Source organism: Rhagoletis zephyria, unplaced genomic scaffold, assembly GCF_001687245.7.
Source record: "Rhagoletis zephyria isolate East Lansing unplaced genomic scaffold, Rhagoletis_zephyria_1.1 Rzeph_scaffold_00977, whole genome shotgun sequence".
Taxonomy (NCBI): Eukaryota; Metazoa; Arthropoda; class Insecta; order Diptera; family Tephritidae; genus Rhagoletis; species Rhagoletis zephyria.
In genome coordinates, this window is record NW_016158061.1 from 125,608 (window position 1) to 147,489 (window position 21,882).

The 21,882-nt window shown below is 34.1% G+C and overlaps 1 protein-coding gene across 1 annotated transcript in view; it reads left to right on the plus strand.

The window, feature by feature from the left end:
• LOC108362288 (peptidoglycan-recognition protein LB-like) overlaps window positions 1-16,352 on the plus strand; it is a 28,419-nt gene extending 12,067 nt beyond the window's left edge. Inside the window, exons 2-3 of the mRNA XM_017615216.1 lie at window positions 15,690-16,040; window positions 16,125-16,352. Of these exons, the coding sequence (XP_017470705.1) occupies window positions 15,690-16,040; window positions 16,125-16,339 (566 nt within the window). The 3' untranslated portion in view covers window positions 16,340-16,352. The remainder of the gene's footprint in view (window positions 1-15,689; window positions 16,041-16,124) is intronic.
• Window positions 16,353-21,882: the final 5,530 nt, after the last annotated feature.

Below are 21,882 nucleotides of genomic sequence, written 5' to 3' on the forward strand. Positions count from 1 at the left end.
AGAATTATTATTTTTAATTCCCGACACTCACATGTAGAACAACGGCAGCTCTCTCATGTCGCCTCTGGAGTACAATTATGCCTGCTGGGGCGTATGCGTAACCTGAAAGGATTTTGACTAAGAGTCTCGTTTTCTATAAGTACAGAGAACATACGGTCACACATATTTATCTTTTTACATGTACTTGAGTTCAGTACATACGCAGACTTAAGCAGGGATCACACGATTTGTACATTTGTACATTTGGCGGTCACAGAGTGCTGTTGTCTTCGTAAAAACTTTCATCAAGAATGAGTTCAGCTCAATAACAACATTCCAAACAATACCACTAGGTTACGGAGAAAATTTACAAATATTTACAAATGTACATACACCTCGTATGATCCCTGCTTTAGGGTCTTACAAGGCCTGGAATCAATTTCTTACTTATGCGTTTTTTCAATTACCAACAAACACAGTATCCTGAGGCCCAAAGCACGGATTGTCCTTGTTTTGTGAGCATATTTTGAATTAGCCATTACTGATACATTATTTTCTGATAAACATACAAACATATGTAGTTATGTAGTATCCTTATTCACAAGCTTTGTAATTGTATGAATGTATTTTCCTTCGTCAATGGCGAAAAAGTTCTCAATTACGGTTTCGCGCATTTCATGCCGAAGGCTCTTACTTTGACGCGTAACTTTAACTTTGATTTTCATTTTTAACAAACGCGAACGATATGTTTCATTCGCTAATTAGTTCAACCTTTGAGCCTCATTAAATTGGTAAATGAAACTACTCTTATGTAGACTACGCTTTTACAAATACATACATACATAAGTAGACAACGCCACTAGAAATGTAAAACTTTAAGCTTCAGTATTTACATACATACGGCCACAAGCACGTTTATTCTAAAAAAAAGTTGACAGCTTATATACAACTAGAGAACCCGCATGGCGTTAAAACGCCCAAAACTTAAAAAATGTTCCTAAACTTAGTCAGAGTTATAAGAGATCCGAGTGCTAGTGAAGAGCAGTCTGGCATAGTGCATGTTTTTAATTTCTTCAAATTTCAAATCACACACACACATATGTTAGTGTTTGGCCGAGCTTCTCCTCCAACTTGTGGCGTGCACCTTGATATTGTCACACAAAGCGAAGGGACCTACAGTTTTACGCCGACTCCGAACGGCGATTGTATTTTTTTGTGAAGCTGTTTTTCATGGCAGAAATACACTCGGAGGTTTGCCATTGCCTGCCGAGGGACGACCGCTGTTAAGAAAAACCTTTTTCTAAATTTTTTCCGATGTTGCTTTGACCCGGGCTTGAACCCAGGTGCTGGTGAGTGAAAGCGCGCACTGCTTACCACTACACCACAGCGGCCGACAAAAAATCCCCTATACCGATGAAAAAAGTTAATTAAAAAAAAAATTAAAACTTTACCACACATCTACAGGAAACTCTTTTTCAAAAGTATTCCTAAACTAAGATCTTCTTAAATGTCTTTCATCTGACATTATGATACACATGTATTTCAATAAACTGATGAATAAATTTGAATTTTATTTTTCGAACTAAAGGCAACCCTCCTATATAAATATATAATTTTAATGTATCTTTTTAAACACGCGACAACCCTCTTCGAAAATTTCAAATGGTCAAACTAAAGACTTCTTAAAATTCCTTAATTTGACTACGGTATTTTTATATTTCATATACTTTTTGTATTAGTTAATTGAGTTAGACCTTTCAAACAGGTGGCAGCCCTCTTCAAAATATTAGGTCCCATAGGAGTGTGAAAGGAATTTCGCTTTGTAATGTACCTCTTGACACATATTTAGTCTGTTCCTTTGAACTTCGGACTAAAACCTGTGGAACTGTCAAACTACAATTTTACGCTCTCAAATGAGAGTAAAAGGAGAACAGATGCAGAAGTGCACGGGAACGCAAAAAGCACTATTTCCTGTAAAAACGCCAGTCGGTTTGTTTACATGTCATTGGTACAACACTGATTTGGCTGAAATATCACTAACTATTTAATAAAATCTATACATATTCAAATATTTCGTTGTTTACTTCCATTTTTTTACAAATATAAGGTTCTTTGCTTTCGCCGCTTTCTGTTTTTGTTTGTTTTCATGAACTTACAGGAAAAAAACTCCGGACTAAATCCTGTAACTTCTGACTAGGAACAGTCGCTCAGTTACTCTCTCAAAAGTGTTCCCACTTACAGGTTTTATGTCAATAGGAACGACTTTCTGTAAGTTCTGACTAAATCCTGTAAACCGGACTGCTATCAGAACAGACTATTTATGTGATAAACGTATTGTTTATTATCGTTGTAGTTAAGACGAATTTTTCGGAGGAATATTGAGATATTTAGAAACCTGCAAGATTTCGTATCGTGCTTTCACAATATAAAATCTGAATCGCGAATAAGACATTAAATAAATGCACAGCAGACATTCTTTTTTTAAACAAAAATTTTAATTCAACAAAGTAACGGTTCATGGCAGAAAAAGTTATTAATTCAGCCCAAGCCATAACTTAAATACGCCAGAATATTAGAAGGCAGTGGCGTTAATTTAAGTTTTATAATAACAAGGCCTTTTATCTTCCTTTTTTCATTTACTTAATATTTGTTGCTCAAGTAAAGTGCCATAAAAACTTTTAGCACACGCCATTTTTAATTGGCCAATAAATAATTCGCTAAGCCACAGACAAGCAGCAATAATTTTTAAAGCTGTTTTGTTTATCTATGAGTATTTTATCCTAATATTCAATATACACACAGCTTTTTTCGCCCTGGGTCAATAGTATTTTTGTGTGTTCTGCACATTTTCACCTCTGGTTGCAGCAATAAAAAAAGTATACGCCGCTGCCAGTAGTCATTCCAGAGTCCTCCATTGAGTGCAATTATTTTCCACAACATTTTCTTTCTTTATTGCATCGATCGTCGAGTCATCAATTGAAGTGAGATGGCAGCAATAAAAATGTAAATGCTATAGAAATATTGTTTATTTCGGCAAAATAGCGATTGCGTAAATGAAATAACAGTAATAACCGTAATATTGTGCAAAATTGAAAATTGTGTGAAATGCAATAAATATTTAAATAAAAAATCTCAATTTAAGTACGGTTTCCGGTTGATGCCGTCGCTGCTAACAGCCGACAGCGTCCACCCGCTGCACGGGAGAAATAAACATTAAAAATATTCGAAAATTCGTTTGTTTCAGGCTGTTACACATACGTGTATACGTATGTGCGCATGTGTGTAGGCAATTTTTACGATTTTGTTTGATTTTTTATTATTTTGTTTCATTTCGCAGTTTGCATGCCGCACATTCATATAAATGCAAATGATTGATAAACATTCATTCGCTTACAATTCACTGAGTACTAAATATTCGATATTATGTTTTCAACGCATTCCTATGTACATATGTATATATTTACATATAATAAAATATTTACCATAACTGTTCATAGATTTACCGATGTACAAAGAACCAAAACAATTGTGTTTAACACTCCAACTCAGCAACAACGTTGTTTACATTTAAGTTAGACTTTATATATCGTAGCAGTCTCTGCTATGTACTTATTAACACACTGAACCAAAAATCCATCTCTGGATCAAAGAAAAACTTTCCTTACTTTAAGGTTGAAAGTTCTTCCGAATGAGTAAAAAATTCTCCCGAATGCGTAATTTTTCTTTGGAATGTGTAAAGACGTACACGAAAATATGGAACCGTGGATGTAATCTATCATTTTGAAGAAATGTTGCGACATGAAAAGAGGATAAAACTTCTTTAGTGCTGTTTCGTTGCCATTTTTCTTCATTTTGATTGCTGTTTTTCTTCAATTAAAAGAAGTTTTTTTTTGGGTGCATCTAAAATGCAGGATCTAACAAATTCCAGTCGAAAGTTATAGTAAAGAATACAGCTTCAAGAATTGCAGGTAAAATCGGTTTCCGAGTTGGAAAAAAATTTTTCTGCACCTATTAGGTACGCCAAGTATTCGATGACTTCGTTTCCGATGCCCTTGCCATGTCTAGCTCCGTAGATAATTTAGGCAAGGGTATTTAGATGCCTAATGTGCTGCTCATTCACTTCAATTCATTTACGACCTGGCACCCACCAAAAAGCGACTTGTCTATCACACTCCTTCACTGTCGAATAGAAAGCGAGTTAGACAATAAAGCCATTATTGCCTCAATATTTAGATGTCGAGTTAGGGCCGCTAAGATTTCAGTTGCTGCAGCAGACCGTAAGCGTGTCAGGCTGTTCAATCCCATGCTGCGGATAAAATACAGCTGCACAAACTACTTCACTCACTTTAGAGATATCTCTAAAGATATTGTAGATGAGGAAATAAGATCAAAGCTCTTCCTTGTATCCTTCTTTCTCTATTATGGCGTGTATCCGTTTTTAAACCTGGGCTGAGGAGCGTTATAGTCTGATTTTCCAATTCTTTGCGAGCGTTTTTTGTAAGCGTATAGTCAATGGACCATAATAACTTCTAAATATTTTGTAAATGGGGGCTTGGGTTGAAAGTAGGATGGAATATTATACTTTTTATTATACTGCAAAACATTATGAATATTTAAAAAAAAGATATAGAAAGATATATATGCCTGGTGATCAGTACAGTAACTCCCTTTTGCAGAAGCATTGGTATTCGCTTTCCCTATCTGTAATGGAATCGTAAGAAGCTGAGCAACAAACTTTCTCAGTATCGACGCTTCAGAAGTTTACTGAATGAAACCACGGAAATCCAGTCCCTTTTTTCGCTCTAAATTTTTTTTCCCCCCAATACTCTTAACTTGTTATGACTTTCCATTTGGGTTTACATCTTTGTCCTAAATGCGACTGGTAAGGGTTGAATCAGAGGTTAGTCGCAAAAGAACATGTCAGTTGGGATCTCTTAATGTCAAGTGAGATATTTATCCTTAATTGGTACGTATGCAATGACTTAATGAAGTGATAAGATAATTTTTTGACGAAGTATTTTTTTTTTAATAAAACGCCTGGTCACGAACTTCATATGCTCTGTTTTTATAAGCAACATAAGAGCACCTGCGATACTTTAGTACAGTTTTCCAATTAATTTCTATTCTTGCCGCATGGAGACTAATCCGTGTCAAACGGTTTAGAGACAAATCGCACAATTTTTCTTAGGCGTTGCATTTTAATTCAATGCCATATTTACACGTAAATATTTAAATATGTATACACTCATGTAAACATAGAGTACGTATTTTGAAAAGCGCGGACAGAAAAAATTTGTTGCTTACTCTGAAAGATTATAACCGAATCCGATACAGCAGGCATTGAGGCTATAGGGGCAAAGGTCTTCAGTCAATAACGCAGCTGTCATTCATTTGGCATTGTTGTTATTTATGTTTGAAAATTGTTTGAAACTTTATATTTTGCTACACTAAGAAGTAAACGCCTCCGGCAATTATGCGAGTACTTATGTCACTTCATGAAATGTTAACAAATTAATTCGAGGACTTAGGAATAAATTGATATTTCACTGCATCTATCTATGGCAGAGTTAATGATGTGAATGATTGCTGTAATCGTAGAGATATGGAGATGAGGCGCGGAAAGAAACAGCAGCCGAAATGATGAACTGTTAAAACATTAAGACATTAAATGACATGGCATAAAATTTGGCAAAACATAAACGAAATAGTAGACAACCATTAACGGCTTTATAGCTGTTGTGAAGTATATATGAGGGCGCAATATTGAAAACGAAATCGAGTTAGTAGGTTAATGAATTGGAAAAAGCGTTGCACTTTTATTAGAGGAGAGGTTGTAGTCACGCAATAAAACCACAAAAACGCAGAGATAAATAGTAAAGAAAAAACCATTATTTAATTTTGTTCATGATCCAATCCTCGGAATTAAATCAAATTAGTATGGGACCACCTCCAGGTATTCGCTTTCCAACAAAAAAAAAAAATATTCATAGAATTCTGTTCACGCTGTCAAAAGCTATGTATATCCGAGTATCGTTTATATGCTTATATAGAAATTTAGGAATACCGTTTGTTTTTTAATAATGCCATGATCCCTCTTCCTCTTTTGAAGTCAGTTAAAAAATAGTTTTCTTCTGCTATTTCAAACAAGCCACCCATTCGAGTACTGCAATCACTCCCCAATTTAAAGGCCACGAATGAATTTGCCTGTGCAACTAAAACTATGCACTAAAATATATAAGTTTGAGAAACAAAAATTTGCGCCAATTAGCAAATTAGGTCAACATTTAGTTAAGAAAAAAATTACTAACTAGCTTCGTAAAAACAAATTAACATTTGATACGTCCAATAACCCTCCATCCACTGGATTAAAACCCGAATTTTTCGCTAATAAAACAAAAACAATCAACTAATGAATGGTAAACAAACACAAAAATCCTTCAACTCGCCAAACGACCTTTTTATCGAATTCTCGCTATCAAATTGCCACCAACTGTTTTTTGATGACACACTAACGAACCCAATAGTCTAAGCTACAAAATGACAGATTGCTCGAATGACTAAATTACAGACTGACACTCGAAAATTTACGGAAATGTTTAGTCTTTTGCAAATTTATCAGTGACAACTTCAAACAAAAAAAAAAAAAACTTCCAACGCTAAAACGACAGCGTAGCAGAAAAAGGAAAAACAAGAAACAACTTCATGTGTTATTCCCCTAACGGTGCGCACACAAATAAATGGCTAAACAACTGACAATTTTATCGCAAAAATCACACTCGATTGCGAAAAATAAACTACTCAGTTTTTAAATGGGAATTTAATGATTGCATGGAGGCAATAACAAAAAACGGTTGCTGAAAATACAAAAAAAAATACCCTGTTTGTATGGAAATTAAAAATAATATAAGCAAACAATGAGAATAATTTAATTACTAAATTGGTAACAACAAACTGGCAGTATTAAGTAGGGAAAATGTTTACATATAGCCACGTGTATGAATGTAAAGAAACTTCCCCTCCCCCCCTCTTAATTGGCCATGAGAAATTGCATAATTTCTTGCTTATCTAAGCGGGGAACCAAGTAACCAGTGAAAGCCTGTTTGTTTTGATCCTCATTTCTAGGCATAAACTTTTTCTAACGCGCTTACGCATTACTGGATTTTTATCATTGCTGTTTGAGGCTGGAGAACTCAGCGGTATTTATATACTATTGTAACTAAGCTTCTCAGGGATGATTTCGTTCTCCTTTACATTCTATCAAACAAACTCTCCATTGTTGAACTACTCGTTTCCTTCTTTGCTGCTTCATTCGTTTCATTCATTGAAAAGGTATCAGTAAACACCAGTAAATCAAAGGCCTTTACGCACAACTAAGACAACATTGCCACACGCTTGCTCGCCCATTTCGAGTTAGATAGTAGCTTCATATCAACTTAAGTACATACTTTAACTTATGGCTCAACGTGTGGAAAAGAATATTTTTTTGTGACAAAATGTTATATATCGAGAACGAGAACGAGAATAATGAGCGGTATTTTAAAGCCTTTAAGTGGAGAGTTCAGAAAAATTTAGTCTCGTTGGATAAAAAAATATAACCTTGACCTTTAAAATTACATTCACTTTTTCCCCTTTTTTGGCCGGAAAACAGTAAAATAGTGTTGAACATAACTATATATTTGCTGTTCTTGCGAACCCATGGTCACAAAATTCGAAAAAAATCGACTTAAAATTTTTTTCGAAGAGTTCGTAGTCAAAAGGACAAAAAATCACGCATTTTCCTTGTTAAGGTCGATTCTGAGGTCAAGCTAAATTTGCATTCAATCAGACCTTTTAAGTGGCCTTCAAAAGTAAATAGTTTTATTTTTTGTATTTTTTTTTTACCTAAGGTTTATTGTATACCCTTTAAAAAAGGTTGAGGTATTATTTTTCGAGAAATAGATTTCTTGACGCATAAATAACAAAAATGTGTTTAAATTTTTTATTGCATACTTTTTTAAGGTCAAGGAAGGAAAAAAGGTCATTTAAAATGTTAAGGTAATTCTTTCAGCCAACGGGAGTTTTTTATGCCAAGTTATGTATATTTCAATATTTGGGCTCGTTCTAGGGATATTATATTTTGTCACAAAAAAAGATATAATTTTACACACTGTGCGGCTACACGTACGAAAGTGTGTACATCTTTAATATCTTTATAACGAGCATGGTTTTTTTTTTTTGTTTTAATTCGTGTTTTGCACGTAAGTGATGTGAATCGAAATTGCGGGGATTTTTCATGAGCGTTCAATAAATAATTGCCGTTCAATAAAGTATTGCAGTGAGTGCAGAGAGACAAAAACGCACTCAGATTTGCACAACAATAACTCAAGCTTGTTTTAATTTTTGCTCTTAGTTTCTTTTTAGTGTATTGCTTTGATTCGAGAAACGTCGATAGAAGTTAAAAAAAAAAGATTTAGAACCGATATTGTAAATACATATCTACTTTATTCCTAGCGCTCTCATTGCCACCCGCTAATGAGGTGTTAATATCTTCAACCTCCACCTTAGTTATAAGCACGACTGGAACTTTTACTTTCACAAATCAAGAATTAACTTAAAGTTTTATTTTACATATTTAGTTATATGTGTATGTAAATAAAATTGTTTGTTTTGTTGTTTGTCTTCTCAGCATTTTACGCTTCTTATTTGCCATAAACAGCTGCGTCACTTAGCTGAGCAGAACGGCTCATTCATGCCGCGGCTTATGGGTACGGTGACCATCCGTCCTGTATTATACGGGACAGTCCTCTTTTTTTTACCAATGTCCTGTCAATTAATTTATTTTATACGGGACGCCAAATGTTATGTATTTCTCTTAATGCCCTGTATTTGTCCCGTATTCGGGGTTCGGTATTTCGACGCCTTTAAATCTCATTAAAATTGCATGTCTATGAACCAGTTTTAAATGATGTTGGAATATGATCGTAACTTTCTCCATAAACAGTTATTATTTTCTAATCTGAATGCCTATGCTTCGAATCGAGGAACACATACAGTGATCAAAATATAATTTAGGATTCTACATTTTAGCAAGGTTTTCTCTTGTTTATCTAATATTTATTATTATTTTTAAGTAAAACTGTTTTCCTAATAAAAACCATATAAATCAAAATTTCGGACTTTGCGCAAAAACTATGAGAATTAATTCTGCAAATTTTCACCAAAATGTCAAACTTTTTAATCAGAACCTTTAGAAAAAAAATTTGTTTGCTGTTTTGTAGCGCACTAAAATTGTCGAACATACTAACTTTGTATGAAAAACATGCGTAGTACCCTCGACAAAAAAAAATGCCAAAACTTAACGGTAAGTCCTAGCTACTTAAAACTAGCACTTTATCGTACTAAAATTTAACGAAACTTTTGTAAAAAATTTTGTTGAGTAAAGATCTCCAGAAAGATTTCCTAAAAATTTGTGATGTTACTATAAGGATGGTGTGTCAGGGCTAATATATACATCTAAGATCATTTAAGAAGTTGCTAAGATCTGTTAGCTTTTATGGAAAAAATTAGCAAAATTATTTTTTGTCCCGTATTCGACTCGCATAAATATGGTCACCGTGCTTATGGGGCAGATTTCGCTCATTCATTCATTTTTGTATGCGGATATATTTACATATTTACATGTGTACATATGTGCATACATAAAAACCTACATGCATACATACTTGCATACAATGTGCTTTGGGTGACAGCGCAAGCTTGAGAGAATTGCATTCAGAAACTGGTAAGCTGACGCGGTATACGGAGCTGCGAATCCGAAATCTCGTTTGATTGAAAGATTACAAATACCGAAAGTTTAATATTGTGATGAATTAGCAAATATTAGTTATTGCGAAAAAAATATATCTATAAGAATTCAAGAAACATAATTCTTAATGCAGAGGCAGAGCACAGTGGTTATAGTGATTTAAATGTGTGATTGAATGTCATCCGATGAGCATCAGTTGGCGTTTGACGTTATTAGCGATAATGTCCGTACACAATGAGACAGGTGTGTAAACGGTAAAATGATTTTAGAACTTGCAAAAGCTAAATTCTACAGGAATACGAGCGGAATACTTTTATGTTAAAAAAAATATTAATATAATAAATAAATGGTAACTATTTAGCCAAGCTTCTTCTATAATTTGTGTTGTGCTCCAAGAAAGCAGCTGGAAAGGTGAGACTACCCGACAGTTGCTTTTGCCGATTACATGGTTATCGACAGGGCTAAGCTTGGTGACAAATTATAGAAAAAATAATAAAAATAGAGGTGGTAACTTTCGTTTGTCATTTCTGTCTAAAATCTATTTCAGTCCTCTTTCATTTGATACCAAATTTTTTTACTTTGGATAAGCGTTTTCTTTATTATCAGGAATGAAGTTTTATATCGGACTTAAAGAATATTTTTTGTCAAGTTTGACTGTTAAAAACCCCGGTTATTTTCGGTCCCTGATTTTTAATAGCATTCTTATTTATTTTCCTAGCATTCTTATTTAACGCAGTTACCGTTCCAGGAAAAAACTTTGTATCGAGTTATGCCACAATGTACAATATAAACAATGTCTAATTGTGCTCCGCACGGTGCTGCTACCTGACCTATTCTAATCCCTTTCCTTTTTTTAAAACAAATTATTTTTATACTAAAAAGTGCCCCATTATATCTTTGTATTCTGCGTTTTGGAGATTTTCCTTTACGTTTTATTTCCAATATTTATAAAATGTTTCTCTAGCTCAATCTTCAACCAAATCATTATTTTTTACAGCGCAATATTAGTACTACGACGGTTGATATTTATATTTCTAGCCAAACAATTGAAAACTGAACATTGTTTGTTGAAATTTTTAAGGGTTTTCAAAATATTCTCCATGATGATCAATATACTTTTACATTCGTTCCAGCATATTTGCACCAATCGACAAGAGCCTCGTTTTTGGCTTTGTCTAAATTTCGTGGGATGCCATTCCGATATTACTTTAGAATTTCGCGCACAGTATTGATATTTTCTGGCACAACTGATTTTGGACGACCTTCATGGAATTTGTCGGTGAGCGAACAGCGACTACGAGAAAATTAATCATACCAACTTTTTACGGTGCTAAGGGATGGTCCTTGTTCGGTTTATAATGATTTTAGCTCATCGATGCATTCTTTTCAAATTGTGAAAAATAATGGCAACAAAATGTTCACCGTTTAATTCCACTTTTTTTGCTGAAATGCGTTTTTAAAGCCACTGTGAACACCACTCATTTGGCTAGAAAGTTCTGAGTGTATTTATGGTAAAATATGTCAAACTTTCCAATGGAAACCTCAGATGACGCCTGACAACACTATAAGGCCAGAAATATAAATAGCAATCCTCGTAGTAATTATTCTATACTGTACTGTACCTAATTTTCTGTTTGTTATGATGTTCTAGCAAACGAGCGATCTTGAAAGAATAAAATGAATCTAAAAGGTATATTAATAGGTAGCTTCTGAAAAAATTATAAGTGTAATCTATATAAAAATTAAGTATTTTTATAATTCGAAACTTAAAGCTGCTGGGTTGCAAGCACAGATTATATTTATGCATGCCTCACACTCTCCATTCAATCGATACCCTAACGCGGTTATGGGCGCTGACTTGCCCGCGGGCAAAGCTCTTTGAAGCTTTTTATACATTTTGTATGGGCGCGTTCTGAGTAAAAGCTCTCTCCGCCCATCGCCGCCCTAATGTCTACCACATATCGCTCATTTACTTCATTATTAAGTGCATTCTTTTGCAACCGAGCTACAAAAGAACACTCGCTTAAATGGCGAAATACATGCAAAGCCACAACACAAACTCGGCTATTTATCCGAGTTCAGCCAGGTCGGTTAAAAATTACGCGACCTGAAGGGTAATGTTGTTAAGTGAAAAAACTGCTCTATTGTGAATTGTTAATGGGAATGTGGATAGGGAAACTTTTGTTTCCCTATATACATGACTTATATTTTAAATAAATATATATATTAGCAAATACCTTTGTATTTGATTTTGATTTTGTACCTAAATCCTGTTAAACTAATCACATGTTTCTTGCCAGATACCAACACAGGGTTGCTTAGGTAATTAAAAAGAAATGTTACCCGAGTTGAGCGTTCTTTTCCCGCTCGCTTACAAAAAACTCCACCTACTGCCATAACTCAAAAAACCAAAAGCATGATAAAAACAATGTTCCAAACGTTTCTTTTAATCTTTTGATCGGGAAAAATAAAAGCTACAATTTTTCGTAGTATATGGAAGGTAGCACTTACGAGAGCAAAATAATGGAAATTTTAATTTGATATAATGGCGGAGTATTTGCCCTCCAAATTTGTGTTCAAACGTTACCGAAAAAGAAGTGATTTTTTTATGATCATCAAAGTCAACAGATAAAATTTTCATGTATCGAGAAAAAATATATAAAGGGGTATTCCCTTAAACTCGTAAAAGCCTCGTAAACGTCATAAAGCTCGTAAAGCTCGTAAAATTACGAGCCGCGTAAAAGAAATGTCAAAATTTGTATGGAGATCTATTTACGAGCCCCTCGTAAAATTACGAGGCAAATTTGATGCGCAAATGACATCGTAAACTTCAGTGTTGAATAAAAGGAATGACTTTCATCCACTAACTGAACTAACATGGGTTTTCTGCTAATTTTCGGCATTTCCAATCTTAATTTTTAGCCAGTAGTGACAGAGACAAGATGGCGGGCTATTAGGGAAAATACTACCAAACAAAAACTGTCTCACAAAATCCCGGTTGATCTGTCAAACGGTCGCTTTACGCAACTATTAACACATTTTCACAAAGCGGGCGTTTCCATAAAAGCCTCGTAAACTTACGAGTTTTACACGGTTTAAGACTTTACGAGTTTAAGGGAATCCCCTAATTATAAACCAAACTAAAGTTGGGATCAAATTAAAAAAAAATTTATGTATATGTATGTTCGTTTGGGACTTTACTCTTTATTCCGTTGAAAAAGTGTTTTTTTAAGGCGATATTTTAGAATTTTATAAAAAGACGTAAAGCTTAAAACTAAGGCTATGCAGAACTTTCTTTCAGGAAGTACGAGGGGCAAATCCGATTTCACAAATAAATGTGAAAAGAAATATTAAATTTATATACATATATGTTACTATGCCGTTTTTGAAACAAAAATGCGAGAATTTGAATTGCCTAAATTTTTTCCGTTTTTGATTGACAGGTAGCGGTAATTTCTGCATACTTAACTCGATTTTGTATTATTTTGAACTATGATACTATTGATGTAAGTAGTTACTCATTCATTTTTTTTTCCTTTTCTGAAACTGAAATTTCTAAAACCTTTTAGAAAAAAGTAAAATGATTTACTATTTACAACTGAACTACATTATCGCCTTTATATCGATTTTCTCATGTGTAGGAAGTACTGTGCATTATGCAGCAGATAAATTATAAATATCCATGCAACTCTATCCATAACATCATTCAAAAATAAAACGCCGATATGAATAATTGAAAATTATGTAATTAATGTGTTTTCTCTCATTTATTTTGCTACACCCATAGAAAGGAAACGTGAATGGAATGTTATTCGATATCGGTCAGATGAGCTCAATAGCTCTTGGCTATAATCAGTCGCACATCCATGAGCACACACCAAAAAAATATTCGACACTAATCTGATGGTATTACATGCAAACATATGTATGTATGTATGTATGTATGTATGTATGTATGTATGTATGTATGTATGTACGTATGTATGCCTGTATCCCTTTTGACGACATTAGTCGTACTGGTTCGATTTGTTATTACTGTAACAACATAATTTAATTAAAACGATACAAATCGAATCGTATTGAATATTCAATGAAAGCCAAAAACGACCACACAAGAGAATAAAATTTCAGCGATACAAACGCGTATGGCGATGAATTTATAATGTCAGCATTGATGAATTTTAAACAGTTATAGCAATTTGTTTAGCGCGCTTTCGGGCGCACAAATCGGTTGGCGTAGGTGAGGTGAGGCAGCCTGGGAGCATCGCAGAGTAGGCAACATATTTCACGATGAGACTAATTTAATTGCATTTAATTAATAATGACAAATTAGACAAAAACATTATGCTAAATAATACATTTGACAGCAAACATGAAGTTATGACAGTTACAAATAAAAAAAAACCAAACAAACAACATATTTGTATACTTTGTATATAAATGTGTATGTATTAGGGCGGGTTGATTTGTATGGATGAAAAAAAAATTAAAAATTGTATAGCAAAAACGTAATCTACATTAAATTCTAAGAAAATTTTCTGAAGAAACCATGGGTCTAAAATCAAACCCTAATCCGCGCCTCTCGACTTGAAAATTTTTTACTTGGGTGAATATTTTTTTTGAATGAAAACAAATTTTGAGTGTAGAAAAAATATAAAGTGCAAAAGAACTACCTTACTAAACAATTTTATTTAGAAAATTCGATTTCTTTTTGGAAAATCCAATTTTTTCTAACATTTATTTTTTTTTTTTTGGCAAAGGCGGCCATATAAATTTTCAAGTCGGGAGGCGCGGATTAGGATTTTATTTTAGATACATGGTTTCTTCGGAGAATTTTCTTAGAATTTTATGTGGTTTACGTTTTTGCTATACGATAAAAAAAAATCAACCCGCCCTAGTAGTATGTATGTATGTACTACGTACACATTTTTAAACACATGCATGAATGCACATAATAATAGCTTATACATACATATGTACGCATTACGCGCAACCGTCGTTTTGTAGGCAGGCAATTGTGCAAACACGAAAGAGAAAAAAAAAATCTAAAAATTTAAACAGCAAACTGATTTGTTGGTATTTAATTCAGCAGCATTTAAATTTCAATCTCAATATTTTTTTTTATCGTTAGTCGGGCATTTTTTAAAAGCGGATTGAATTAACTGATTCATGCCAAAATGAATTGTCAAAATTAATTAAAAGCTTATAAGCTCAACACAATGCAGGCAATAAAAAAAACGTTTGTAGTTTTTTGCGGTATTTAAATATAATAATAAATAATAGTTCAGGCGAAAACAGCTTGATTTTTTGCGCCTTATCATTACATGTCTATTTCATTTAGATTAGAGTTAAATACATGTAAAATCACAAAACATAAAAACGAAAACAAAATTGGCACATAAAAACAATATTCAATTTGCACGATTTTTTATACAGCAGATATGGATATGGATTTGTTTTTACGGCCTTTTTTTAATTTTTCAGCTACCTTGTACTTAGTTATATGAAATAATTCGATGAAAATTTGTTGATTAAGAGTGCATAGAAAACTATTTTAAAATTTTTACTAGCACATCCAATGGTCAGGGGGCTTTGCTGCTAATAATTTTTTTATGATTTATAGGTTTCAGCTAATTGCATTGTCACATACATATTTCAGCACATAAAAACAATTTTGCACTTAAATTGTCAAAATACACATCACACTCTTTTTAAATACATAAATCGTGTGACAGCTGTCGCAATAACCAAACAGACCGACCGACCGCCTGCCCGCCTGCCCGCCTGCAGTTGGGAGGCACCAACCAACCGCACCGATTGCTTGCAAAATTTATTATCTCCAATTGTAAATAACTACAAAATCGAATGCCAAAGCTAACAGAACAGCTCACTCATAACAGTCTTCACTTTTTTCGTCCCCTTTCAGGTTTCGGCCAGGAGATGCCCGCCACCCGCACCACGCACATGGTTTCGCGCGCCGACTGGGGTGCGCGCCCATCAACGCTCGTCGAACACTTCAACGGCCCAGCGCCATATGTCATCATCCATCATTCGTACATGCCGAGCGCCTGTTACACGTCCGGCGACTGCATCAAAGCGATGCGCTCCATGCAGGATTTCCATCAGCAGACGCGCGGTTGGAATGACATTGGCTATAGTTTTGCGATCGGAGGCGATGGCTTGATTTATGTGGGACGTGGTTTCAATGTGATTGGTGCGCATGCGCCCAAGTACAATGACAAGAGTGTTGGCATTGTCCTGATTGGCGATTGGCGTAGTAAGTACATACACGCATACATACATACATATGTATGTATAGTAGCTAGCCAACTAAATTCTTTTCTTTTCCGATTCATTTCAGCTGAACTGCCCCCACCACAAATGCTGGAAGCGACCAAATCGTTGATCGAATTTGGCGTAGAAAAAGCTTACATCCATCCACAATACAAGCTGCTGGGGCATAAGCAGGTGCGTGACACCGAATGTCCCGGAGCCAGACTGTTTGACGAAATTTCATCGTGGCCACATTTTGTAATCAATCCCAACAATGGAACGGATAATGATATATTAAAGTGAGGAGGACGTCGAATGAAAATTAGGCGCAGGTTTACGCAGCGGCTTGCACCTCTTCAAAGTTCGCTCTTAATTTTAAGTAGCAAATCTATTTTTCAAAGCATAGCAACTATTACAAATACGACTTATAAAGCTAAATAGGCTAAAACAAATAGTAATACTTAGTAACCATAACTGTGAAACAAAAATGTGTAATTAATAATATGTCAACATTTGAGATCGACTTGTATAAGTCATACATGCATACGTACATAGTGCGTATATTCCAACTCGCTCCAATATACATATTTTTAAGAGCCTATGAGGTACGCTAAACAAACCTAAAAACCTTTACATAAATAAAATAAAAATAAAAATTAATTCGGAGCTTTCTTCGAAGAGTTTTAATAGCTTAGAGAGAGGGCGAAAGGGAAGGCAAGGGTTAAAGCTATTTATTAGTACTCTTATGTATCGATTTCACTTTGACTTATTTTAAATGCAGAATACAAACTCACGATGTCATTTAAATGCGGCACAGAGACGCATATTAGAGATGATGCTGTTGGTTGGGAATGGTATCAGAAAACAGAATAACAAAACAAAACTGCTTTTAAATTTCGACTTTGCATGTACATACAGTATCGGTCATATCTATAGCACGCCATTTCAAAGTGATATTGTGTGCAACTTATATTTATTTATTTATTTTTGAGAATTTTCAATTAAAATACAGTTCTTTCTCTAACAAACCCCATATAAACCCAAGTTTAACAATTTGTAGAAAACTTCAAAAAAGTGCAACAAATTTTCACCTAAATTTCAAACTTTTTTCTCAGAAGTGTTTGAATTTTTCTGAATACACAGTTTTATAGCCCAATCAATTTTAGTCTGATAATGTGCAAGTTTCAAGGGACTGAAAGTCACCGTTGATTTTTTAGAATTTTTTTCGCCAAAGGTGTTGCGGTTTTCATTCGTATACAAATAAATTGAGTTTATTCATTATATGGCAGCCAATGCGACAAAAAAAAATTTTAAAAAATTAACGGTAATTCGTAGCCACATGAAATTTGCACATTATCAGACTAAAATTGCAGTGGCTAAAAAACTGTGTACTCGAAAAAATTCTAACACTTCCGAGAAAAAAGTTTGAAATTTAGGTGAAAATTTGTTGCACTTTTTTGAAGTTTTCTACAAATTGTTAAACTTGGGTTTATATGGGGTTTGTTAGAGAAAGAACTATATTTTAATTGAAAATTCTTAAAAATAAATAAATAAACATAAGTGGCACACAATATCACTTTGAAATGGCGTGCTATAGATATGACCGATACTGTATGTACATACATACAGTGAACTCTCGATAATATTAACATCCTAACATATGAACATCCCTAAATATGAACACTTGTTCGCTACCATTGACTACTCTAAAATATGAACTTTAGGCAAAAGCTCCAAAATATGAACATTATTGATTTAAAAATTTTTTAACGAATTTCAAGCGCTTGGTAATTTGGGGAACCCCCTAGTTATTTGCATTGAAATGTTCATACGTATCGCTCGGAAATGCTTACAGTGAATAACTTCATATTCGGTTTTCTTATTGTTAAATATGCCTCAAACATGTGATCCAAGATTTTAAAGTTTTTTAAACGCAAGAAATCAACTTTATTTGTTAAACAAACTTGCTTTAGAAAAGAAATTTTAATATTGCAGTAGGTAAGTTTTGTATTTCGTTAATCAAGTCTCGGCTAATAGAAAGTTTATGTTTTGTATGAGTTTGTTTGGAAATTTTGAAAATCGGTTATGGTGGTAGACAAGAGGTCGGTTAAGGTATTACAATACCCTCCACAGGTAATTTTTAACATGATACAGATGATAACAGCTGCGTTATCGTAATGTGGTACAGTATACCACATTATCCTAACCATATATACCATATTACCCTCCAACTTTTGAAGTAGGTATTTTTTGGTTTCTTTTAATTTTTTTTCAATAACTTTGTTATTTTTGAATACAAGTAGTATTTAACTGAAAAATATTTTATAACTTAAGTTTCACTATTCTCGTATAATAAATAATAGTTACAATAAATCTCGTACATTTGCTACATAACTAAAAAAAAAATACCTATACCACAATACTCGAAATTCCCCTGCATATGCGGTTTGTTTATTTGTGTAACAAACAAAACGAATACAAGTTTCTTTTAAAGTTTCAAATAAAACATTTTTTTTTTTAATGAAACTTGTTGTTTTTTTAATTCTTGAGCGTTTCGTAAATATGAACAATCTCGCAAATTTAACAGTCTTGGTTTTAATTAGTTCATATTATCGCGAGCTCACTGTATGTGCATTAGGGTGGTCCAAAAATGGTTAAATAAACAATTGGGTATTATTATTGGAAGTCTCCGAGCGAAATATATTGATTTTTAAGAAGTCTGTACTGTATCTACGAAAAGTTGTTTTTCCCCTATATGAAATGCATGGAAAACTTTCGAGTGCTTTGAGCGACCTCTAAATATTTTTTTATTTCAAAATAAAAAATAGGGGCACTTTTTTGCGATATAGAACAATCCCAGGGAGTGAGACTATATTTTATTTTTTTTTTTTTACCACCCTAATGTAGGTGCACACTTCTACTTCGAACAAAATATGTATAAAAGAAAAAAGTCTAAAGTTAAAAAGTGCAATACCCCACCACTCTCTGTTTGCTTCCAACAACACAAAAGCAGAAGTGGCTGTCATTTAGTAAATCATCAAGTCCCTATGTACCAGCGATGTCTGCGGCTGTAAATTCAAGAAGTCGCTAGAATATATTCCAAGAAATTTGAATATAACCAAGGAGAAAAATCTAAAATTACAGTCACACATTTGCGTTTAACATGTACACTCCTCGTATGCTTTCCTTTTGTTTATTTAATATTCATTAATTTGTAACCGACTTACAAAAAAGGACGAGGTTATCAATTCGTCGGAATATATATATATTTTTTTTTAGGTGTGATTCCGCATAACTTTGGACCATATCAACCGTTTCTTTTTTTAAAGGAAACCTCAGAGGTAGTCCCATATTATTTGGTTTACATCCGATCATTGGATTACAAAGAAATTAACGGTACTCTTAAACTCTTATATGAGAATTGAAGTTGGTTTTGTTTTTTGCTCAAAAATTACTTGTTTCTAAAAATGTAGCATATTATACAACAAACCGCATGAAAATCCGATTATAGAATTTCATAAAAATTAAAAAATATATTAAAAATCCGCAAAGGGGTGCGCTGCTATCTTAATGACTGAATGAGGTAATAATATTTTTAGGAAAATTTCGGGCATGCAGTTTTGGAGTTTTAGTACAATAAAGTGCAAGTTTTAAGGAGTACAAGATCCCGTTGATTTTTAACAATTTTATTTTTGTTGGCAATTTCATGCATTCTTTTCCATACAAAGTAAATATGTCCGAAAAAAAAAATTACATACATGGAAAAAAAGCGCAGCACCGTCAAAAAAAAATTGTCAAAAATCAACGCTATTTTACAGCCACTTGAAACTTGCACATTATTATTACAAATTTGAGTGGGCTACAAAACAGAATATTTTCTAGAAATATTATTAACCCTTCGTTGACATTTTCTTAATTTTTTATACAATATGATTTGCACGATTTTTGTTTCAGAAAAATTCTTATAAAAAAAATCATGAATATTTAACAAACAGAAGGAAAACTGTACATACTAAGGATCAAAAGGGTGCGCTATTAAAATTACTAGGTGTGTATGTATGTATGAATGTACTTTATAAACGTATGTAAGTTTTCAAATTATATGTGTGCCTTTGGAGTTCTTAAAAGTTTGAGTTAAAAAATATATTTTTCGCATTTTTTACTCAAAAGCGTAACCATTCTAAATGCTAAAAACCAGAATGTCGCCTAAACTGTCGAATGTTATGGCGAAACTTTTGATGCTGCCAGACAGACACAAAATATGTGAACGCACGCATGTTAACGCACTGTGCCCGATTGCCGTTAAGTAACCACAGTGGCCATTGTGCCACATGCAAGCCAAAATACTTGAAAGTGTGTGTGCGGATTTTTTGAGACAGAAAGGTATTTTCTAAAACTTTTTTCCAGCGAAACTTTTCATACAAACACGACATTGTTTCACCATGTTTTTTCATCATTATGCTACTGAAAGTTGTTAACAAAAGCAGCAGACAGCGGCATCGCCTGTTTGTCTATGCAAAAATTATTATATTCAGAATTTTAAGAATTCCATATTTATTTTACATTTATGTACATTTGTGCGTACATTACGAACTTTTTTTCGCTATTTTTCGCTCACTCTTAATTGAGGAGTTGCGTGTTTTAGTTGTCTCCACAAGTTGGTTGCCCTTCTGCTTGCTGCAATAGCAATTCATTGTTCATTCTTTGTTCGAGCGAAATTAAATTTTTTTTTTAAGTTAGGCGCTAGCTCTTCTCAACGACATTTGAAAAAGTTTTCTCTGCTTTGCAAATAAAGCAATGAAGGTTATGAGGCGCAAGTGCCAACCGATATCTACGTACATATAAGAGCATACGTTATGGGGAAATTCTTAAAATTTTTTTAAGCGAAAGTGCCGGAGACGCCAATGTAGCTGCGACGAAAAATTTAAGCAAGCAAGGGAAGACAATGTGAGCCAGCCAGCCAACGAGTGCGCTATGCCAGCGATGCATAATTCTATTGCATACTTTTGGGCATTCGTGAAAGAAATATGCTGCATACGTGATGCCACCTGTTGCGAATAAATAGCATAGCTAAGCTGATGCAGTTGTATGCAATTTAGCAGAGTCGAAAATAAAACAAAAATGCAACAATTCGAGCCAACGCAAAGCGCATTAAAATAATATTCGCAATGAATTTGAAAACCGCACCGCGAAATTTAAAAAAGCCATTACATTTAAATTTGAAAACACAAAACTGGTTAGTTATTAAAAGCAAACTTTCTATGCGCTCCAATTCTAAATACACAATAATCTAAAAATAATTTTGTGAAGCGAATGCGCAGTTCCGCTGCTGCCACTGCCATTTGANTTTTTAACCCCCCCCCCCCCGCCAGTCACTCAACTCAGCGAGGCCGTAAACTATGAGCATTATAGCGCAACAGCATACTTTTAATGATTCGTAAGCGGAAGCAGAACGCTTCCATTAAATCCAACTTGCCATTTCGGTGCAACCAAGTGCGAACAAACAAATGCCGGCGCGAATAGACGAGAGCGGAAGCAGAGCATGCAAGTGATGACTTTGGGGATACTCGCGAGCGCTCGCACCACGGTGGTAAGTAACAACAAAATCAACTTTAAATAATCAGAAAACTATATTGTTGCCCTAAAGGCTGTTATAATTTCGTAATATACGCTAAAGTAAGCGCCATAAAACTGCGAAAGCAGAATGCGAGTGAAAATTTCCGGGAAAAAAAAGTTGTGAATAAGTGTTAATGGAGCAACGCAGAGGCGAAAGGTGGAGGGAAGGAAGTGCGGCGCGCCAAAAAGTGCCACTGCATTACGAAATCCGCTGCACTTAACATTTTACG